At 39.1% G+C, this 24,222-nt stretch overlaps 1 protein-coding gene and 1 pseudogene across 3 annotated transcripts in view; one reads left to right on the top strand and one right to left on the bottom strand.

Moving 5' to 3' along the window:
* Window positions 1-24,222, bottom strand: part of SYT16 (synaptotagmin 16) — a 212,661-nt gene that overhangs the window by 36,563 nt on the left and 151,876 nt on the right. For all 3 annotated transcript variants that reach the window (XM_064486011.1, XM_064486010.1, XM_010976672.3), the window contains one exon: window positions 433-645. In XM_064486011.1, coding sequence (XP_064342081.1) covers window positions 433-645 — 213 coding nt within the window. The remainder of the gene's footprint in view (window positions 1-432; window positions 646-24,222) is intronic.
* LOC105086210 (large ribosomal subunit protein eL29-like) lies at window positions 17,359-17,919 on the top strand (annotated as a pseudogene).

Below are 24,222 nucleotides of genomic sequence, written 5' to 3'. Positions count from 1 at the left end.
ACATAGATCTGTGGAAAATCGAATCTAGGTTTCCAAATGGGAGCAAAGGCACAATGTCAGCAGACCAGGTATGTAAAATTTTGGCACTTGTCAGAAGGGAGCAAGATTTTATAAAGCTTGATAAATACCATTCTAGTCATCAGTGTTCAAATGTACAAAGCAGCAGCCTACAATGGAGGAAGGGGTCTCACCAATCAGGCTCAAGACTTTGGCACTCCTGATCTGTTCCCTCTGCATGAGGCTCCCAGGGAGGTTTGAAGTCGCCTTTTTGCCCTGTCCCAGCCTCTGGATCCTGTCTCTCTCTCTCTTTTTTCTTTTCTTTCTTTTTTTTTTTTCATCTCTAGACTCAGATGCAAGTGCAGTGACTCCAAAACATTCCTACCATCAGCCATCCCTGGTCTAGATAAAGGAAGGGTTTGATGCAAAGAGTACCTTCACAGGTGGACACTTTCACGTGGTCCTCTTTGTGGGTAGAGAGCCAGTGGCTGGGTTTTCGTTTCTGCTCCAATCTTGTCTGCTTTCCTTTCTCAGATGCTCCTGAGCAGAAACTCTGGGACCGGGACACAGAAATTTCAAACTGTTTGATCACCTCCTCATCGCTGTCAGAAGATGTGGACAGCTCCTCATCATCTCCAAAGCTGTTAACTGGAAGCAAACAAGAGTCGTGAGTCTCCTATGGGGCCCACAAGAAAACAGACAGAGATAATCTGGAGAAATAGGAGCACGTGGGCAATTAGTCTGGATCAAAGGAGGCCGAAGCTAGGTAGAAAGAATTTAAAGCACTTTTGAAGGGGGTGGGAAGGGATAAATTGGGAGTTTGAGATTTGCAGATACTAAATAATATATATAAAATAGATAAACAACCAGTTTCTACTGTATAGCAGAGGGAACTATATTCAGTATCATGCAGTAACATGGTGAAAAGAACATGAAAACGAGTATGTGTATGTTCACGTATGACTAAAAAGTATGCTGTACACCAGAAACTGACACAACACTGTAAACTGACTATACTTCAATTATATATATATATATCTCAAAAAATAAATAAAATAAAGCACTTTTGAAACATAAACTTGAGTCCAAAGGAATGAGACAGGAAAAGAAAGCTCATGAGGGTCATTAGAAATACACAGCTAGAACCCAGGAGAAGCCGCTGGGACCACCCCCCCACCAACCAGCATAATGAGCCCCCTTGTTGAGCTGGGCAGCCACTGACTTGTTAGGTTGCAGCTCCGGTCAGTGATGACGGAGAAGGTGTTCTCTGCCTCATGTCAGTTAGTAAAACACACAGAGCCCAGCCCCACCACAGACCCCACTGCAGAGAAATTAGCAACTGAGATCTTCCAAATGCTTCCTAGTTTTGAAAAGAGATACCACATTGTATGTGTGTTTAAAAAATAAATAAATAAATAACTAGTTTATATCAGAAATGCCTTTCTCAGCATCAGTAACCCACCCAAACACCCTCTGCATTATTCGTACCACTTCCCTGCCACATCCTGCCCCCAGCACACTGGCTGGCCCTCTTTCAGTTTCTTCAGCTGGCCCTGGTCATCCCTGCCCGCGCATGCATTGGTCCTTCGGCCTGAAACCCTCCCTCCCCCACGTATTTACACCTGGCTGGCTGCTCTCACCTCTCAGGTCTTGGCTTGACTGTCACACACTTCCTGGATGGTCCTACTTTAAGCAGTCCTGTTCACTGTACTCTCCTTCTTTCTTCTCCCCCATAACTTCCATGGAAATAAAGACATCACCTGTTTTGTTAACTGATGTCTCTACATTATGTATAACAATGCCTGCTACATAGTAAGTACTGAATAAACACTTGTGAAACATTGAACAAATTGGTGAACACCCAGGGTTTTCTCCCCAGCCTGAGCGCCACCCCTCACACTCACACATGGGTCCCTGTGCCTGGCCTGCTCTTCTTCATGGTTCTAATCGCTATGCTAGAGAACTGGGGAGAGGCAGGAGAAGGAACTCTTATTGTGTATACTCACATCAGCAAACTGAGTCTATGTGGCCAAGTTCCTTAACCTCTCTGACCCTGTTTCTTCATCTGTGGACCATTTCTGATGTCTGGATAATTTCCCAGGTCTTTTCTAGATTTAAATTCTCTGACTCCAAACTTTCTAGACAGGCAACAACATTCAGTGTTTCTATTAGGGAGCAGCTGGCCCAAGAACATAAGAGTGCATCATTTTCAGGTCACTCAGTTCTGGTGCTGGCTGTGGCCAGCATCATGGTAGGGTCGGAAAAGCTAAGTGTCAGAAGCGACTCTACTACTGACCAAACAGAACATCATTACAAGGGACAGTCTCCCCATGTCTCAGTGGACTGGGCACAGCACTCTGGGGTGAGATGGACCATCACACACAGAGGAGATCCAGAGACCAACAGGACCAAAATTAAACTCCCTCCACCTTTAGAGTATAGGACCAGCTAAGCACCTGGGAGGTGGTCAGGGGGACAGATGCACCGCAGAGGTGGCTGGGTTAGATAGCCTCTGGCACTTTTTCCAACTCTGAGATTCCATTCCACTTGTATTACTAGGCCAGTTTTTTAAAATTTAAATAGTCATAAGTCATCAGTTTCAAATTAAGTGAGTCACTCCATGGGTATCTCCTCATGCATAAAATCAATAATTAGAATTCATTAGTTTACCTGTCCTGATTTTTTTTTTTGCCAGTCAGTGGTCATATACAAAACACAGATTCTCCTCACTCGATATCATAACTGTAACAGCAATTATAATGTTTCCCATTTACTAAACATGTACTCTAGGCCAGGCACGGTCCTAGGACTTTGCATGTATTATCTCATTGAATCATCACAGCAACACCATGAAGTAGGATTGTTATCATTTCCATCATGGAAATGGGAAACAGAGCACAAAAGTTAAGCAACTTGCCCTAGGCAGTACATTGAGCAAAGTAACAAAACTGGGACTTGAATATAGAACCTATGTTCTCAGTCTCTGTGCATATCATCTGACATCACTGCATCAGGACACCAGAGCCGCATCGAGCTGACTTTTCAGAGTAAGGTAAGAGGGGGCTCTGCCACCTCCACCCTGAAACTGCCAGGAGGCTGCTTCCTTTGTGAAAACAGAATAGCAACGGGACGAAGAGACCACGCGGGAGGGGATGCGCCCAGGCTGCAGTGTAACTGGCCCATTGCTCCTCGTGGGATTATAAATACAGCTGCACATGCTATTCTAAGCCTCACTCCCCAAGGGTCTCAGGGAATTCTCTGTCTCAAAAGGAAACCTATCATCCCCCCTAAAAACCGCTGGGTAGCAACAGGCGTCAACAGTGGTGCCGTCACAGTAATGAAAGCAACCCCACACACAGCACTTACTGTGCGCCAGACACCGCCAGACAACTCTGCATATGCCAACTTATTTACTCCTCACAGCAACCCCATGAAATCGGTGCTTCGTTATGCCCGTTCTGTGGGTGGGAAAACAGAGGCACCGTGAGGTAATTTGCCACAGTCATACAGGTAACAAACAGTGGAACCAAGACTCAAAGCTAGGTGGTCTTGTTCCAGACTGAGTGTTATTAGTGACCACGTGATGCTCCCTCTACCATCTGCTGCTTCAGGGAAAAAAAAAAAACCCTAATCAAAATCTACACAACTGTCTTTGATCACTGGGAAGACCAAATCACATAGGCTGGGATAGAAAGGGTCTTCATGAGCATCTATCTATCCCCTCATTTTCACAAAGAGAAACCAAAGCCCAAGCAGGCAAAGTGATTTGCCCATGGTTATACCAAGCCAGGACCAAACACAGGTCTCCAGGCTTCCAGGCCGATGGTTTTGCCACCTCATTTTCCAAGTTCTCTCACCAATGGGTTGTTTTCTCAAATTCAGATTTTGACTCTTTTTGAGAGATCCGAGAGGCTACTTGCCTTAGAATGAGTCTGTGTCAACAACTAAACAGATGATCTGGATTTCATGCAACTTAAGCCTTTGAAAATCACAAAGTCTCAGCTAAGTTGTGGCACTTATTTCAGAGACAAAATAGTACCTTCTGAAACCACATATAAATACCAAGTTCAAACCCCTTTCAAGCTGAGTACCCGGGAAAGAGCACAGAGGGGCTTTGTGTGCAAATCTTCACCTCTTTACCCAATTTGCTCACTTCAACGACAGAGGAAAAGTTGTGCAGATGGACGTGGATACATTTCCCTCAATCCCAGGATGCAAGGAGGGCTCAGACAGCATGTCAGCAGCTACCACAGAAGAGAAGTCAGACTCTACTTTCAGACGCAAGGCCGCCCAGCTCCACCCTCTGTTCGCACGGTGCTGAGGCACGCCTGTGGGCTTCTCGCACTGGCAGCAAGTTCATGGCTCTGACGGACAGAGGGGGCTCTCTGTTCACCCACCAGTATCAAGTCTCTATGGGAGCACAATCAGAATGTCCCTCCCTCTGATTTTCAGTGAAATTTTTATTTATTTATTTTTTTTAGGAAGGAGGAGGAGAGGAAATGCCATCTTCATCTTCCACAATTAAGAGACAGGAAGAGGGGGCTCCAGGAACACAGAAACTGCCTGTCAGGTGTAACATCAGTCAAGGCAAGGGTCCATAAGAGTGCAGAGTCTGGAGTCAAGCTGCCTCAGTTTGATTCTGGGATCTTCCATTTGCTGGTTTGAGCCCTAAGCAAGTTCCTTAATCTTTCTGAACTTCAGTGTCCTTATTTTGATATCCCTTACTTCTTCAATTTGTTGAGAGGACTAAATAAGATAAACCATCTACAGGCACTTAGCATATGTCTGGCATATGATATGCTAAAAAATGTTAACTATTCTTATTATTATTATGCCCCATCGGGGCAGTGCTCTGTGTGGAAACCCTTCCGGGAAGCCTTGCATTTACACACAAAGGGAAAAATGCACCTGTTCTTGCAGGGTCTGACCTGAAAAGGCATCATCAGAGCTGGTGTAGGGGGAGGGTGAAAGAAACAAGGGCTGGGAGAGGAGAAAACTACGCTGATGACGTGGGCTGTATCACCCTCCTTCCCTCACTGTGCTTTTTCCAAGCTTGGGGTGGCGCGCTCTGGACGAATGAGCAGTGCTGTCTGGATGTAGGCAATGCTCCACACCTGCTCATTTTGTTGTTTCTTTTAAGGCCACAAAACTACCAACTGGTGATGCAAAGAGAGGATTTCTTAAGTCTGTCTACTGGTATCTTACAGATGGAGAAAGAATTTATAAATGATCGGTGCATCTCCAAGCTTATTAATTCCTTCCCACTCACACAGGAGCAATTACGTGGAGGGAAGTACTGCTCAGATCTTATAGATGGGAAGTGGAGACAAATGGGGGTGGGTCGTGCTCGGTGGTGCAGTACCTGGGTGCTACTTTTAGCTACAACTGCAGGAATCCCTAATACACCAGATTTCTCAAATACCCACAGCAAATGTCTATCCATGGTGTCTGGATGAGGACAGAAATAAGAATAGGAAGTTGATTAAAGTGAAAAAGCAGAAGGGAGGTCAAAGGTGACAACTGTCCCTTTCAGATCCTAAAAAAAAAAGGCCACATTTTTAGATGCACAATCCAGCCATTCTTGGACCTAGACAGGCTAGGAAGATTTTTATAAATAATCAGCCTTGATTTTTTTTTTTTTTTTTTACACTATGCTCTGTGGAGGTCTGGTATCCACAAAGGAGCTTCAATGCACCTACTGTAAAAGTGGAGATGTGGGCGGTTTCACTGAACAGGTTGGGCTATACACTCTGTACAGTCAGGGTTATTTTGCTTTAATACTGTTTATATTTTTATAAGATTCTGTTGGGAAAAAAGAGTCCTGATATTTTTTCAAAGTTCAAAAAAGCATTGATGCAACCCAACTCCCTCATTCCACAGAACAGCAACTAAGGCTGAGACGACTTAAGTCACGCGCCTATAGTCAAGTAGCTAGTTAGGGGCAGAGGGAGGATTACAACCTGGTTCTCTTGTGTACACTAGTTTTGTCACCCTACACCTTGTATGAGATGTTTTGACAACTCAATTTCATGTATGAACAAAGAGACAGCACTTGTAATAGTTAAGTATGAGTTAGTCAAACAGAAAATCTTCTACTAAAATAAGTAACATAAGGATCACTATACTACGGAAAAGTAAATTACAATATGGAGTGAGGATTCTGGTTACGGTAATACCAAAGTAAGTGATTTAAACCTACTAATAACAATTATAAATTCATGAAAAATTTTAAACCAACTATTTGAAGGCATAGAGAGTGAGCAAGAGCAGGCAGAAACTGGAGGGAATCTAACTTTTTAAAGAAGAAAATTTAACTGGGTGAGATATGTGGTTAAACTACTTTTCTGCTAAAAGTACTCCGAAATCTATGAAGCACAGGGCATCAGGGACTCAGGCAGAAATCACAAGCCTTATTGACTTGAGGTGTCAGAGGGCAGAATTCAGGCCAACCAGAGCAGCTGGAAATAGAGAAGGAAACCCCCAGAAAGGAGGGAACTACAGGGAGGGAGCCCCAAAATCTGCATATGAGCTTGGCTCAAACACTCGGCTGAAACCTGAACTGTGAATACATGGGGGAGAATCAAAGAAACCCAGAAAAAGTAACAGCTGGAGGGCTAAAATTTTGATTAGACATTTTGGCTGCAGCCTACCTCTGCAGAAACTGAGTTAGGAGTTTGAATCTGGCCAAGCGAGAGGGGCTTGATAAACATCCCAGGTTTTCCATTAAAACTCTAAAAGGGCCAACATTAGAAATAGGACTAAAAGTAAAAGTGAAAAAAGTCCAACATAACAAACTATAAAACCAATATACTCAAAGGAATCAACCAGTAATTTCACTCTGGGATGAAACAAAAAGCATTACTCTTCACAGGAAGATGAAAGAATCCAATATCTTTACAGCATTTCACCCATAATGTCCAATGCACAATCAGAAGTTACTAGACATACAAAGAAACAAGGAAAATGTGAATCATCAAGGAAAAAAAAAAACTGAACTGAACCTAGCCCCAAGATGACTCATGTGGGATGCAGAAGTTAAAATCTAAGTATCTGTTATAAATATGTTCAAAGAATCAAAGGAAAAAAGTGATATAATGAATACAAGTAAGGGTAATCAGCAGAGAAATGAAAACAATATTTTAAAAAACTAAATAAACTCAGAAGTGAAAAGAAAACCTTTGAAATAAAAGCATTCAATGTATTTTTTTTTTTTTAGCAGATTGGAGATGGCAATGAACTTTGAAAGAGCTGAAATAAAAAAGTAATCAATCTGAAGAACATAAAAATTTGGAAAGAAAATAAACAAAACCTAGGTGAAAAAGGACAGTATATCAAGTTGTCTAAAATATATGTAACTGGAGCCTAAGAAGGACAAAACAACACAAAACGTGGAAAAATATTTGAAAAATAATGGTTGAGAATCTCCCAAATTTGGTGAAAAACAATATACTCAAACATTTCAGTATCTAGTTCAAAAGTTCTACAGCTAGGTGCATCATAGTCAACCAGCTGAAAATTAAAGATAAAACAAAATATTTGAAAGAAGAGAATGAAAAATGCACTGCATACAGGAAAATAATACAAAGAAAACTGTCGTCTCTTAGAGACACTGAAAGCCAGAACACAATGGCATGACATGTTTAAATGCTAAAAGAAAAAACTGTCAACACTGAATTCTATATCCAGAGAAATTATCTTCAAAAAGGGATGTAAAATAAACACATTTTTATATAAATCAAGAGAGAATTAATCAGTCCTGCATGTCAAGAAATGTTAGAGGAAGTTCTTCACATGAAAGGGAACTGGCAGCAAACTGAATCACAGATCTAAGGGGAGAAATGAAAAGCAGTAATATCAATGGCAAATATGTGGGTAAACAAAAAACATTTGATATTTTCTTCTTTCACCTTTATAACTGAAGAAAGTTATATATACTAAAGAAAGTTACATATACTATTACTTCACTGAGGGGTTGATAAAATGTGGATAAGTAAAATGAGATAACAATAACACAAAGGAGAGGGGAAGTAAGTGATTTTTGCTGTTGCAAAGTGGTATAATGCTGTGGTTTAAAGCAAAGAGTAAATGTGAAGTGGTACAACACTAACTCAAAGTGGACTGTGATAAATGAAGGATGTAACGTAATTCCCAGAGCAGTCATGAAAAAAAATACAAACAGGAATAATTAAAAATTTAGTAGAGAAATTAAAATTGAATACAAAAAAAAAGCCAGGTGATTCATACGAAAAGAAAGTAGTAAGAGCAACAGAATATAAAAATTAGATGCAATAGATAGAAAACAAACAGCAAAATGTCATCCTTAAGCTCAATAATGTCCATAAATTAAATGCAAATGAAATAAACATCCCATATGAAAGTAGAGATTGTCAAACTGAATGAAAAAGGAAGGCTCAACTATATGATGACTATAAGAGATATTTTAAATAAAAACACACAGGTTAAAAGGGAATTAAAAAGATAAGTTATGCAAACTAGAAGCATAAAGAAGCTGAGGCAGTTATATTAATATAAGGCAAGAGTTTTACCAGAGGTGAAGGATATTTTATAAAGTGATCAATTCATTAAGACACACAAATTGTAAGCATGTATGAACCTATTGGCAGGGCTTCAAAATACATGATGGAATAACAGAACTTAAAGGAGAAACAGACAAATTCAAGATAAAGCTGGAGATTTTAACACCTCCTTCTCAGCAGTTGATAGGGTAATTAAGAAAAAATCAGTAAGCATATAAATTTGTATTTTATATACAACATACAGTCCATTGTGATCATGTGGACTTGAAAAGAAAGAACATTCTACAGTTTTGGGGAACAGAGTTCTATAAATGTCAAATAATACCAATATCTATACAATTCTTACAGAAAGTAGAGGAAGAGAGAACATTTCTCAACCCATTTTATGAGGCCAGTATAATCTTAATAAAAACACCTGACAAAGACATCACAAGTATAGAAAATTATATACCCATACCCCATATATCAGTTACAAAAAAATCCTTAGCAAAATATTAACAAATAGAGTCCTACAATGTATCAAAAGGATTACACAATATAGTCACATAAGGTTCATCCTAGAAATGCAAAGTTGCTTTAAATTACTAAAGTCAATTGATATGATTAACCAAATTAACACAATTACAAAAAACAACCATCTCAAAAAGCACACAAAAACTTGAGAATATCTAACATCAATTTCTGATAAAAATAAAACAAAAAAATCTCAGCATGCTAGGGATAGTCAAAAATCTGAAGAAAAAAAATGGGCCTCTACTAAAACTCTACAGCTAACATCTATGATGGGACAACTTAATGAATTTAGCAAAGTCATTATATAAAAAGTCAATTATACTTCCATATTCCGACCACAAATTGAAAATTTTAAATTTTAAAATTCTGTCCCCGATAGCCTGAAAATACATTAATTCTTAAGAATAAATTTAACAAGAGGCATTCAAAACTACCACACTAAAAGCAATAAAATATTTCTGAGAGAAAAATAGACTCAGTATTGTTAAGATGGCAATTTCCCCAAATTAATCTATTGATTTAATGCAATCCAAATCAATATCCAAGCAGATATTTTGCAGAATTCGACAAGCAGACTCTAAATGTATAAGGAAACATAAAGGCCTAAGAATATTCAAAATAATTTTTAGAAAAACAAAGTGGAAGTACCAACCTACCTGCTTTTAAGACTTAAACTTTTAAGACTAATCAGGACAATTGGCAAAAAGATAAACTAATAAATCAATAGAACAGAATTAAGAGTCCAGAAATAGCACCACAGAAATATGGTCAATTTTTTTTTCACAAAGGTGCCAAAGCAACTCAATGAGGAAATGAAAGTTTTCTCAAAAAAGTAAGCTTGAGCAAAATGGTTATTAATATGGATTTTCAACCCTTATCTCAAACTATGTATGGGTGTAAAAATTAATCATAGATCAAATTGTAAAACTTTATAAAACTCCTAGGGAAAAAATATAGACAAAATCTTTGCAACCTTAAGATATATAAGAGCATGAACCATAAAAGAAAGAAAGCTGCTAAATTAGACATCAAAATTTAAAACTTTCCCTCTTTGAAAGACATTAAGAAATGAAAAGGAAAGATGCAGACTGAGGTAGAGTATTTACACATATATGTCGGATAAAGGACTTGTATCCAGAAAATGGAAAGACATTTTGCAACTTGACAATAATACAACTCAGTACAAACAACCCAGGAAAAAATTTCAAGCAGACGCTTCACAAGCTAATATGTACAAATAGCTTATAAGCAAATGAAAAGATGCTCAATATCAGTAATCATCAGAGTAATACAAACGAGATACAAATACAAAATGAGACACCAGCAACATTTAAAAAACTGACTGCAAGGAAGTAAGGCATATAGAGCTCTTATATAGTCCTGGTAGGAATGTAAAATGGTAAAACTACTTTGGTAGTTTCTTAAAAATTTAAGCTAACATCTAAACCAGCCACTCCACTCCTGCAAATTTTCCCAAGGGGGAAAAAAACCCACAAAGACTTTTACACAAATATTCAAAGTGGCTTGTGTTTGTAACAGCTAAAATCTGGAAGCAACCCAAAATTATAGCAACAGGTACATGGATAAACAAATCATGGTATATCAATACAACGGAATACTAGTCAGCAATCAAGAGGATTGGACTATTTATATCTCCAAAACATGGATGAATCTCAAAAGCATTCAGCTGAGTGGGGGCAAAAAATAGTCAAAAAAAGTGTACACATTATAAAATTGCATTTATATAGCAGTCTAGAAAATTTTAAATAATATATTGTTACAGAAAATAGATCAGTAGTTGCCTGTAGTGGAGTTAGAGAGGATAGATTACCAAGGAGCATAAGGAAACTTTTGGAGTCATGCAGATGTTTGTTTTCTTGCTTGTGATGATGGTTTCACAAGTATAATATGTCACACTCACTAAACTGTACACTTTATATATGTGCATTTTATACATATTTATTATATTCCAACTGTACCTCAATAAAGCTTTTAGAAAGTGTATTGAAGTAAAGCTGGTCCCCATGGCAGCCTCCCCTCTCCCTCACTGCAAGGCACTGAAGTCCCATTCCTCCCTGATTGACAACTATTGCCAGCCTTGAGCCATTTCTTTGCAGACGAGGAAGCTCAAACCCAATGAGGCCTAGAACTCATCCTCCTGCTCTAGCCCAAGGAAAGAGTCTGAGGACCAGAGTCCTCACCAAAAGGAGAGTCACTGATCCCCACTGTGTCCACCTGGGAAGTTCTGGCTTCCTGATTTATATTCTGAGTTCCTAGAAATGCCTTGAAATGTACCCCACAATTTAGCTATTGTCTGACTCCTTTGTCTCTAGTTATTAGATCCTTTTCCCAACAGCTGCTAATTAAAGTTAAACCTGAACAGCCCTGAAGACAGACAAGGCTGACACAGCCTGGACTCCCCTGCTGCCACACCCAGCCAACCATACTGACCCCCGTGAGCAAGCGTTTGCCAAGTCAGCCCCAAACATTCCTGGCATCTCTGGACAGAAATCTGAACTTCTAGTTAATCACCTAAGTGAACAGTCCGATATCCAGGGCTATTTGAGCCACTTTAAAGCTTATTTCTCTCCCCTATCAGGCCAAACTCATCCAAGAGAAGCAAAGAGGCATCATGAAAGCACTGAGGGTCAGGGTGATTAGGTCTGCCTGTGGGGAGTACACAAAGCCTTCACTGGGGGTAGTCTTCTGAAAAGAACTGCATCTGTACTCATGGGGCCGTCCTTCCCCACTATTTGGACTCTCTCAACTACAATTGTTTTCCGGACACTTGGCTTTGACCATTACTCTAAGCTGCTTGAGCACTGCGACAGGGATCACCTGGATAAGAGCAAATGCAAAAACCATCAACTTACCTGACTCTTAAGCCCTACTAATTTGTATGCCTCCTACAAGGGAATTTCTTGATAGGACTCAAGCGTTGTGTTGTTTTCCTACAACAGTGGTATTTACATACAAATTAATGGCCAAGATTGTAATTTACTCTGCTCAGAAGTGAGGTGACCTGATAGTTGAATTTCTGCACAGGCAGAGAAAACATAAAACCAGAATGCTTGTTCCTGCTTTCTTTTCTCCAACCCCCAAAAGATTTCTATCGCTCCAGTGAATCCATACAAGCAACAGAGAATCAACATTTTACTTCATAAATGTTCTGATTAGGAAGACAAAAAAAAAAAAAATCCCATTGCCATGGATACTAAAGTGAAGGGCCTAGGATATGTAGCCAAGGCTGAGAAAGATAATGAACAGATCTTGTGATCTGCAGGTGGTGTGAGTTTCTGAATTTCTAGTTGTTCAAGTTCATCCCCTCTTCTTCCCATCCCATGCTGCAAATCATCCTCAAGGCAGTTCCCCAAGTTGTTTTATCTTGCAGTAGAGCCCAGTCAAGCTACAGAGATCACTTCTATAAGGCAGTTTCAAAGTCTCCTCAGCACCAAATTCACAGTAAACATATCCAAATATATCATGACAACTGAAAAGAAACAGACTGAAAATACTCCCTTAGCTAAGTAACAGCTTTATCCGAGAAAAAAAGCATAAAAGCCACATTCTGAAAAAAGTCACACAATTTGTACATCAGATATTCAGAAGTGGTATGCATATATCAGAATAGCGGCCCCCAATAACATCCCTGAAAAGCAGATAATAAATAACTTTCCTCCCTCTGCAGAAAAAATTAATGGGAAATTTTCTAAATGTTCTGTTTTTCCCCATATAGTTTCTACGCTTTGGGTGCCTGTTCTCACACATATGCCAACAAGCACAAGCAAGTAACAAGACAAATGGATATTAACAAAGAAAAATGAACATCGCTAACCGTGCTTCTTTCCTCAGCTTGTTTTGTCACAGACTCACATACTCATGGCTGCGACTACTATATGGCTTACATAACAGTCATATTTTCTACTGGTAAAATGATTCCTGATTCACAATGAAAATAAATACATTAAAATTTCATTTGGCGCCACAAAAAGCACCTTAATTTTCAGGCACTGAACCAACAGAACAAGCCTGGCATCACTGAATTAGAAATGTCGCCCTGGGTATAATAAGGTCCCTGGTTCCACACATACTCTTAACTGTCATGTAGAGTTTAGCTTCTATTATTTTTCTTACTTACATTTTCTAAATGGGTTTACCTAGCTGTGACTTCTCTAACATCCTGAAAGAATTTGCAGTCTTAACTCATTCTTCTCTAGTCTGTCCCCTTAGTGTCTAATGTACTCAAAATAAAACAAATGCTTCAATAATTAATGAGAACAGAAATTTAAAATTAGTATAACAGTGTATTAGTCAGGGTTCTCCAGAGAAACAGAACCAATAGGAGACAAGAATACATAAATAATTTGTTCACATGAGATTACGGAAGCCAAGAAGCCCCAAAATCTGCAGCTGACAAGCTAGAGACCCAGGAGAGGACTGACTGAAGGCCTGAGAACCAGGAGAGCCAACGGTGTCAGTTCCAGTCCGAAAGCAAGAGAAGACCCATGTTCCACCTCAAGGAGTCGGGCAGGCCAAGTTCCCTCTTGCTCAGCATTTTGTTCCATTCGGGTCTTTAGCTGATTGGGTGAGGCCTACTCACATTAGGGAGGGTAATCTTTACTCAGCTGACTGATTCAAATGTTTGTCTCACCCATAAATATCCACCCAGAACATCTGATCAACTGTCCTGGCACCTCATGGCTCAGTCAAGTGGACACATAAAATTAACAATCACAAATACCATATAAGAGCCAAATGCAAAGTAAGAAGAATACCAACAAGAAGCAGATCATATTCAGGTTTTCATCTCAGGCCTGACACTTTCCAACTGAGTGATCTTGGGTCATCAATAAATCTCAGTTTATTCATCTTTAAAAATTAGACCAGCTTTTGGTTCCTGAGAAATGCTGATAAAATTAGAAAGACACGTGGTGTTAGCCGAGAGGGGTAACCAACTTGTTTGCAGGTACCACAGGCCGATATCTCAGACATCAATAGCCTTGGGTTAATACAAGGCTGGATTCAGAACCCTAGCATAAAGCTACTACTCTTTTTAAAATGCTGCCCTTTCTTTGAAAAGGGGACTAGTAAAATTTCATCAAAAATTTGTACCTCTCTAGGTACTCACTTCTCTAAGTGGGAAGGATGCTTGATGTTTGGAGCTAGGAATGGAAAAAAATTATCATGTGACAAATAAAATCTTCAAGTCTTTACCTCTCACAGAAATATAGTATCAGCACAGTGCAGACATCTGAAGATAAGAAATCAATAAGAAAACTGATGAAGCACCTATGAAATCCAGGAGACCTCACAGCAAGTAAAAAATTGCTCTATAGGAACATTTCCAGAACCCAAGGTACATGTACAAAAACACTCCTCCTAAAGATGAGCTCACCCTACAAACACACAGAAGATAGTAAACAAGAAGGATTGAACTAGCATGAGTTAGGATGCAAAACAATCTAAGAATACACAGTAAGTTCAAGTACATGTGGAAGAGTTACAAAATTCAGCAATTAAGCCACAAAGGAACCTTCGAAAATATAATTAGACAACATTCTAATTTCAATACAGTTAGAAATAAAATGAGACTTTTTAAAAATTATAAAAATGCTTTTGGAAACCAGAAACCACATTTTTAAATAATTGATGGGTCAAAAAAAGGAAACCTAATTGGAATGATAAAATATTAATAACTGAAGAATAATGAACACATCACATATCATACATTTGTGGGATACAGTTAAAGTGGTACTTAAAAGAAATTTATGGATTAATTTAGAGTATACATTAGAAGTCAAGAAAAAGATGAAAAAAATTAGTATGACAGATGGCCAATTCAAGAAGTATCAATCAACAGTTTAAACCAAAGCAAAATACAAGGAAGAAATATAAAAGATGAAAGCAAATTATTAATAAAATACCAACATAAAGAAAACATTAAAAGGTAGAGAAGATAAAAACTATCTTTTAAAGATAAATCATTGATAAGGTTGATTCAGACAAAGAATAAAACTACAGATATAGTGGACATTTAAAAATCACAAGAGGAAAAAGTGTTTAAACAATTTTTAAAAGGAAAAAATAGAAAGCATATAGACCAATAACTACTAAAAAGATAAAATGTAGAAAAAAGTGTTTAAAGGGGCACATCACATCCAGATGGTTTTATATGACTTTTTCTCAACCTTCAAAGAACAGGTAACTGATTTTTTACACAAGTTGTTCTAAGGAAAAACTTCCCATATCATTTTATGAAGATAACAAACTCAAAGAAGGTAATTTATATAATAAAATCAATCTCTGATGATCATAAGTTATAAACATCCTAAACTAAACAGCAGTAAACAAAATTTATGATGTATAAAAAAACAAATACAACAAAAATAAAAATTTACAGCAGACATGCAAATAAGTTTAAATACCAGGGAAGTCTTTTAAGTGTAATTAACCACATTAATAGGTTAAAGATGAAAAAACATAATCACTTCAATGTATGTATAGAATTAGAAAATAAATTTCAATACTCATTTATGACAAAAACTCTTAGTAAACTAGGACTCAAAGGAAACTTTCTCAACCTGAAAAAGATAGTCTACCATTGATCATACTCGAAGGTAAATTTTAACATTTCTTAGAGATAATACAAAATTTGGAAAGCAAGAAATAAAAGATCAAACTTTCCATGTTGAAAAGTCCAAGGTCAACTTTAAATTATTAAGAGTTCATTAAAGGGATTTTTGTCTTCGATCAAGATGAGAAAATAAATAGTAAATTTGCCCTCATACGCATGAAACGACTAAAAACTTGGACAAAATAATATTGAGTGAAAGAAGCCAGATACAAATGAGTACATTAATGTGTAAATCCATTCATATAACTCTAAAAATCCAAAAGAGGTGAAAAGTGTTAAAAGTCAGAACAGCAGTTAAATCTTGAGACTTAACTTGAGAAGTTACAACTGACACCACAGAAATACAAAGGATCATGTGAGACTGCTATAAACAACTATATGCCAATACAATGGACAACCTACAAGAAATGGAAAAATTCTTAGAAAGGTAGAATCTCCCAAGACTGAACCAAGAAGAAACAGAAAATATGAACAGACCAATTATCAGTAATGAAACTGAATCAGTAATTTTAAAACTCCCAACAAACAAAAGTCCAGGACCAGATGGCTGCACAGGTGAATTCCACCAAATATTTAGAGAAGAGTTAACATCTATTCTTCTCAAACTATTCCAAAAAATTGCAGAGGAAGAAATACTTCTGAACTTATTCTATGAGGCCACCATCATCCTGATACCAAAACCAGACAAAGATATCACACACACACACAATTACAGGCCAAAATCAAAGATGAACATAGATGTTAAAATCCTTAACAAAGTATTAGCAAATAGAATCCAACAATACATCAAAAGGATCATACACCATGATAAGTGGATTTATCTCAGAGATGCAAGGATTTTTCAGTGTTTGCTAATCAATCAGCATGATACACCACATTAACAAACTGAAGAATAAAAACCATATGATCATCTCAATAAACGCAAAAAAAGTTTTTGACAAAATTCAGCATCCATTTACGATAAAAGCTCTCCAGAAAGTGGGCATAGAGGGAACATACCTCAACATTATAAAGGCTACATATGACCAACATACAGCTCACATCATACTCAATGGTGAAAAGCTGTAAGCATTTCCTCTAAGATCAGGAAATAGATAAGGATGCCCACTCTCACCACCTTTATTCAACATAGTTTTAGAAGTCCTAGCCACAGCAATCAAAGAAGAGGGGAAAAAAACTAAAAGGAATGCAAATTGGAAAAGAAGTAAAAACTGTCACTGTTTGCAGGTGACATGATACTATACATAGAAAATCCTAGACACCACAAAGAAACTACTAGAGTTCATCGATGAATTCAGTAAAGTTGCAGGATACAAAATCAATATACAGAAATCTATTGCATTTCTTACACTAACAACTAAGTTATCAGAAAGAAAAATTAAGAAAATAATCCCATTTACCACTGCATCAAGAAGAATAAAATACCTAGGAATAAACTACCTAAGGAGGCAAAAGACCTGTACTCTGAAAACTGTAAGACACTGATAAAAGAAACTGAAGATGGCACAAAGAGATGGGAAGATATATCATACTGTTGGACTGGATGATCCAAAATTGTTAAAATGAACATACTACCCAAGGCAATCTACAGATCGAATGCAATCTCTATCAAAATCCCAGTGGACTCTTTCTCTTCCGGTCCCAGGCAATTCGGATTCTCCAGGCTCTGGTGCAGGCATGGCCAAGTCAAAGAACCACACCACACACAACCAGTCCTGAAAATGGCACAGAAATGGCATCAAAAAACTCTGATCACAACAATACAAATCTCTTAAGGGGGTGGGCCCCAAGTTCCTGAGGAACATGCGCTTTGCCAAGAAGCACAACAAGGGCCTGAAGAAGATGCAGGCCAACAACGCCAAGGCCACGAGTGCACGTGCTGAGGCTATAAAGGCTCTTGTAAAGGCCAAGGAGGTCAAGCCCAAGATTCCAAAGGGCAACAGCCACAAACTCAGTCGACTTGCCTACACTGCTCACCCCAAGCTCGGGAAATATGCTCATGCCCACATCACCAAGGGTCTCAGGCTCTGTCAGCCAAAGGCCAAGGCCAAGGCTCAGACCAAGGCCGCAGCTTCAGCTGCAGCTCAGGCTCAGGCTCCCAAAGGCGCCCAGGCCCCTACAAAGGCTCCAGAGTAGAGGCTTTCATCTGTTGATGTAAGGATATAAGGACTAGTGTGACCCCTGGGCTGCTGTCTGCATGGGGCTCATGTCTGCCTGTGCTGTTTGTACAAATAAACCTAAGGCAGGAAAAAAAATCCCAGTGGTATTTTTCACAGAACTAGAACAAACAATTAAAAATTTTGTATGAAAACACAAAGACCCCCAAATAGCCAAAACAATCCTGAGAAAGAACAGTACTGAAAGAATCACATTCCCTGACTTCAGGCTAAACAACAAAATTACAGTAATCAAAACAGTATGGTACTAGCACAAAGACAGACACACAGCTCAATGGAACAGGACAGAGAGCCCAGAAATAAACCAGCACACCTATGGTCAATTAATCTATGACAAAAGAGGCAAGAATATAAAATGGAGAAAAGACTGTCTCTTATTGAAGAGACAGGGAAAACTGGACAGCTACATGTAAAAGAATGAAATTAGAACATTCTCTAACACCATATAGAAAAATAAACTCAAAATGGATTAAATACCTAACTGTAAGACCAGATACTATAAAACTCCCAGAGGAAAACATAGGCAGAACACTCTGAGTAAATTGTAGCAATATTTTTTTGGATCTGTCTACTAAAGCAAAGGAAACAGAAACAAAAATAAACAAACAAACGATACTTAATAAAACTTAAAATATATATTTTTTTGCACAGCAAAGGAAACCATTGACAAAACAAAAAGTCCCTGATAAGGGATTAATATCCTACATACATAAACAGCTCATACAACTCAACTTCAAAAAAAAAAAGAACCCAATTTGAAAGTGGGCAGAAAAACTGAATAGACATTTTTCCAAAGAGGAAATGCACATGGCCAACAGGCATAAGAAAAGATGCTCAACATTGTTTATCATCAGGGAAATGCAAATCAAAACCACGGTGAGATACCACCTCACTCCTGTCAGAATGGTTATCATCATAAAGAACACAAATAACAAATGTTGGCAAGGATGTTGAGAAAAAGGAACTCTTGTACACTGTTCATGGGAATGTAAATTGGTGCAGTCACTGCAGAAAACAGTACAGAGGTTTCCCATAAAACTAAAAATATGATCCAGTGATTCCCCCCCTGGGTATATGTCCCCAAAGAACACCAAAAGACTAATTTGAAAAGATACATATACTCCATTGCTCATAGCAGCATTATTTAGAATTCCCAAAATATGAAAGCAACCTACATGTCCATCAACAGATGAATGGATAAAGATGTGGTGTGTATATATATATGCACACACACACACATACACATCCTACAGTGGAATACTACTCAGCCATGAAAAGAACAAAATTTTGCCATTTGCAGTAACATGGATAGGATTGGAGAGCATTATGCTAAGGAAATAAGTCAGACAGAGAAAAACAAATACTATATGATAGCACTTATATGTGGACTCTAAAAAAATACAACAAACTAGAGAATATAACAAAAAAGGAGACTCACAGATACAGAGAACAAACTAGTGGCTACCAGTAGGGGGAGGGGGGCAATATAGGAATTGGGGAGTGGGAGATAAAATTATTGGGTATAAGATAGGCTGAGGATGTACTGTACAACACAGGGAATATAGCTAATATTTTGTAAATGGAAAGTAACTGTTAAAAATTGTATAAAAATTTTAATGACTTAGGTTCTTATTAAATTTCTTTTTAAAATTTCCTAAGTTTTACGTATGTGTTGCAGAATGCAGATGTTAATTTTGACCTTCCAGAACCTCTCCCTCTCTTTCAGCAATGACATCCTGATATTCTTTTAGGAAACCATGCCTCTCCAAATCTCAATCCATGAGGTTTCGGTGAAGCTAACTCCACATTCCTTCACTTTAGGGTAGGCCAATAACTCAGACATGGGCAGTGACAGCCAGCCTCAGAACTTTGCTGAAAATATTGCAAAGGCACCCCTACCCCTGCAGCTGGGGTTCATAAGCTAGTAGGATATAAGCCTTTATCTGCCATCACCTAGGAGATAGCCTGCCTGAGAAAGATGCCAACATAGAACAAAGCAGAACCAAGAATTATAGATTCCAGATATTAATACCCATTGAAGTGAAGCCAGTTGTTACTGTATTGAAGCACAACCCAAGGGACTTTTCTGTGAGCCAAAAACCTGTATTGCGTGTGTGCGTGTGTGTGTGCATGTACATGTGCCTTTAAGCCCCTTTTGATTGAATTTCTGTCACTCGCACCCAGAAGGATTCTAACTAGTATAGTAAAGCACAAAGAGAATTACAGGTAAGAGGGAAGAGCTCTCCATTCTAGATCCCCCTCTGTCAACACATAATGATGAAATCTTGGCCAAGGCACTTGATATAGCTCTCTCCGCTGAATTCCTACAATAAATGCTGTCTGCATAATCCAATAAGCAAATAAAAGCATGTACTGCTTTGTGATATGTCTTCTATCTTGACCAGCTGTTTTAAGTCTTTATTAACATTTTATTCACTTATGTCTTATTTCCCCAACTGAATTATATCCCTGACTCCCCCTACACAGCTGATATGCTCCCCTGAACCCAAACACACACACAGTGCAACTAATATGAGTAAGCTGATCTTTTAGGGTCCTCTCAGTTTAAAATAAATTTATGATTCTATGAGAATACTGTGGCCCCCCATACCATGACTGCTCTCTGATTCCACAGCATTTAATTCACACTGATGAAGTTACCCCACGCCTTGTCTCTGAAATACCACGATTCCCTGGAAGCAGAGTCTGCCCGAGGTGTTTACAGCTCCAAGATGGAGCCCAGTGCCCATGACACTGTCAGCATACTGAAAGCACTGGCTAGGTTGAACTCAACTCTATCTAAATATCTCTTTGTGTCCAGAAAGATTTTCCTTCACTGAAGAAGAAGAAGTGAAAGGCAAATAATTTAGAATCGAAAGGTCCAAGTTTTAACCCTGATTCTGCCACTTGTTAGCTGTGTGACTTGCCATTTGTTACTTGACTTCTCTAAGCTTTCATTTCTTCATATATGTGTGAAAATAATGATCCCTGCCTTCCGTTTTAAGGTTGTTGTGAGGAACAAAAGCAGTAATGTGTAGGCAAAGAAGCACTGTACACAACATTTACTAAGCACTACAATGTACTCATTATATTAGGTATAACATCCCATTTAAAATTCATAAACTCAGAGGTAGCTGTCGTGTCCTCACTCGACAGATGAAGTTACTGAGGCCCACAGAAATTAACGTGTAGGCTTCATCCGTATTCCTTCCATGACACCATTCTACTCAGTGAACACACAGCGATGCACAGGTAACAAGTGTTCCATTCCCCAGGTGCCAGGGAACCGTGAAAGACAACAGGCTGGGCCTCAAAACCAAATGACAAAGGACAAGCAAGGTCAGAGTAGGGCCCAAAGAGTCCCTGCTCGTCCACAGTAGCTGGGATAGTCGAAGTCCTGCCACACAAGCCACAACAGCTTTGCCCTCCTGTACCCAAAGCAGAGGATACCAACTGGTCAAGGCACTCTTGAGATAAGGCTCAGAATCTCACTTCCCACAGGAAAACCCACTCATCAGGGTGGCCTGCAGCCCAGGGCCTCTTGTCAGACACCCTCGATGAATAAAAATATGCCCGGTCCTCACTGGCAACTGTAACCCCACCAGCGCTCTCTTCTGTGATGCCAGAAACCTTTGGAGGGCCATGGAGCATGCAGCAAAAGCGGGCTCGTGTAAGAAAGCAGAGAGACCCTAGACGGGTCAGCAGCGAAGAGACTGCCAAGTCTGCGGCTGGAACTCTCGGAGCGAGGTATGTTTCAGAATTCAGGCTCTCCTGGACTTTAAAAAGGAAAAATGGTGCACATGCCATAATTTATTTCACACCCCAGTGGAGTCTGGGGTAACACCTTGTAATAAGACACATTAACAATTAAAACACGCAAGTATTCACTCCAAGAGAGAGTAAAAGCTCTAAATAACCTCGTTTCAGTTCAAGTCACCCCTGACCTTATGAAAACATTCCAGTTTTCGATGTCTGAGATTTTGGAATTCCACATAAGAGTTTGTTTGTACATTTGTATTAAGTATAGTATTGAAAATATCAGTTTAAGATAAAAGCTAATTTTATGTATCTAGAAGAGACATCCCAAACCATATGCTGGAAATTTAATCAAGCCGTACAAACCTTTTCCCCACAAGATCTATTGATAAATTTTTTTCAGATGCAGGAATCTCAAATATTCTAAAATTTTTTGTTTTAAGATATTAAAGAAGTCCATCTGCAGGATAAAACACAACTCTAGGGTGCGGAGACAGCACAGAGGAGGAGAAGAAATTATGGAAATACAGGGTAAACACTGGAAAACGAATAAGGACAGGGCGCCTGCCATAATGAAGCTGAAAGTCACAGTGTGGGCACCTGGGTTCTCAGAGCGTCTGAGACCTGCTTTTGCAGCTCAGAGGCAAAGGTGTCTAAGAAATGCCATGGCTTGGTCCTGGATGCTGCACACGGTGGATGCTGCCCTCAGTCCTACTTGATGGTCTGCTGCCTGAATGAGACACCACAGGTGGTGTTCCTTCTCTGGTCTTCCAGCGCAATGTAGCCTCCTGTTTTCTCCCCATCCTCTCTGTTCATCCCATGACACCAGTGCCCCTTAGGCTTCTCCCCTGAGCACTCTGCTCAGTCCACATGCTCTCCCTGCAACTCTCAAACCACCCACTGCTTCATCTGCCACGTCCAGAATGACCACCAGCCAAGCAGCTCCTGCAGCCATCTCTCCTGGGCTCCACATGAACGCTTTCAACACCTGCCCTCTCTCAACCCCCACCGTGACCATCCTGCTCCCATCTATTGCCCACCTATGGGCTAATTTATTTACCCTTTTCCTTTCTTCACATCCTCAGGTCTCTGTGCCCAGAATGGCCTCAGCTCCCTGGACCCCTATTCCTACTTTGAACCTCACTTTTCAAAGTGCTGCCTGCTTCACCTTTTTCAGGATCTGTTTTGCCTCCTTCACTGCCCCCCCAAAAAAACCCACAACCCCGCCCAAAAAACCCACAAAAAGCATAGGTTCCTTTCCCTTATTCTTGCTCCCTCTGCTGTTTGTGTTTATCCAAGGAAGCACTTAACCAATGCAATTTAAAACTCTCTGTTTACTGGTACATGCTCCCTCTGGACTGACAGCTCCTTAGAAGTGGGAGCAGAGTCGCTCTCTCTGCATCCTTAAACCCAAGCCAGTGTAGTGTCAGGCCCACAGCAGCTGCTCAATAAATATTTACTAAATGAAAGCAGTAATTATTTAGTGCCATCCAAAGCATCTAACACGGAAAAGCACCTATCACTATAATCAGGCACAGAGAGGGTGCTTTATACAGATGTGTTAAATGAATCACTTATATATTTCATTAGCATTCACACAGCTCTTCATCTTGTATTTCTGATACACACAGATTAAATGGGCTTTTGTGGTCTGGACTTCAGCCTCAACTCTTAACAGGAAAAAGCCTTTCACGTTCCAAATAGCTTACCAAGAAATCCTTGGAACAGAACCCATTGGTAAGCAGGGGCTGAGTGTACAACAGTGAAACATTGTTTATCAGTTTTAGCTTCTATTAATCTATTTTTATTTCTTTATGCTAAACCTGTAAATGAGTATCTGCCTGCCTCTTTAATGGAATTATAAATATTTCCCTCACTATTTTCTTTCTGTATGCTATCCCTCTTTTATCTTCATATTTTTTCCTCTTAAGTTAATAAATTCAACTTTGTTAAAAGCCATTATAATACAATAAAGAGATAAGCAGAAAAAAAAGAGATAAACAGAATTATCTGACCAAATAATTAGGACAATGTAAAAATCAAAGCAGTATGCAGCACAAATAGAAACAATTTGTTTTCAAAAATAAGATGCTCAACAATTGGGTCACATGTCCTTAGAACTGTTTCACGTTAACTTCCTGGAACGTACACTAAAAGTGATCATGATGCAAACTGGATTTAAGGGGGCTATCGTGTCTAGCAAATAACCTGCACGTGGGAGCCTGACCCCAACTCCACTCTAGGGGCAAGCTGTGCCTAGAAGATCTGACCCTCCACAGTAAAAAATTACCCACCAGGAAAACAAATACGCTTATGCAAACGTTTGAAGTCACTTCAAAAGACACTGCATCTGTTATAGTCAAAAAAGCCACAAGACAAAATAAGAAAATTGTGGTCTGCAGGTATGATGTTCAGTCAAGCCCATCCTCAACAGCCAAACTTCTATCATTTTTTAGAAGATGACTGCATGGGACAGTTTTTAATTTGGAAGGAAAGAAGGTTTGGAGGGTTTTTTTTTTTTTAAACAGCTCTATAGAGATATAATTCACATGACATACATTTCACTGATTTTTAATGTACAATCCAATGGTTTGCAGAGCTATGCACA

The sequence above is a fragment of the Camelus dromedarius genome, chromosome 5 (assembly GCF_036321535.1).
Source record: "Camelus dromedarius isolate mCamDro1 chromosome 5, mCamDro1.pat, whole genome shotgun sequence".
Lineage (NCBI taxonomy): Eukaryota > Metazoa > Chordata > Mammalia > Artiodactyla > Camelidae > Camelus > Camelus dromedarius.
This window is presented reverse-complemented; position numbering and strand designations above follow the sequence as displayed.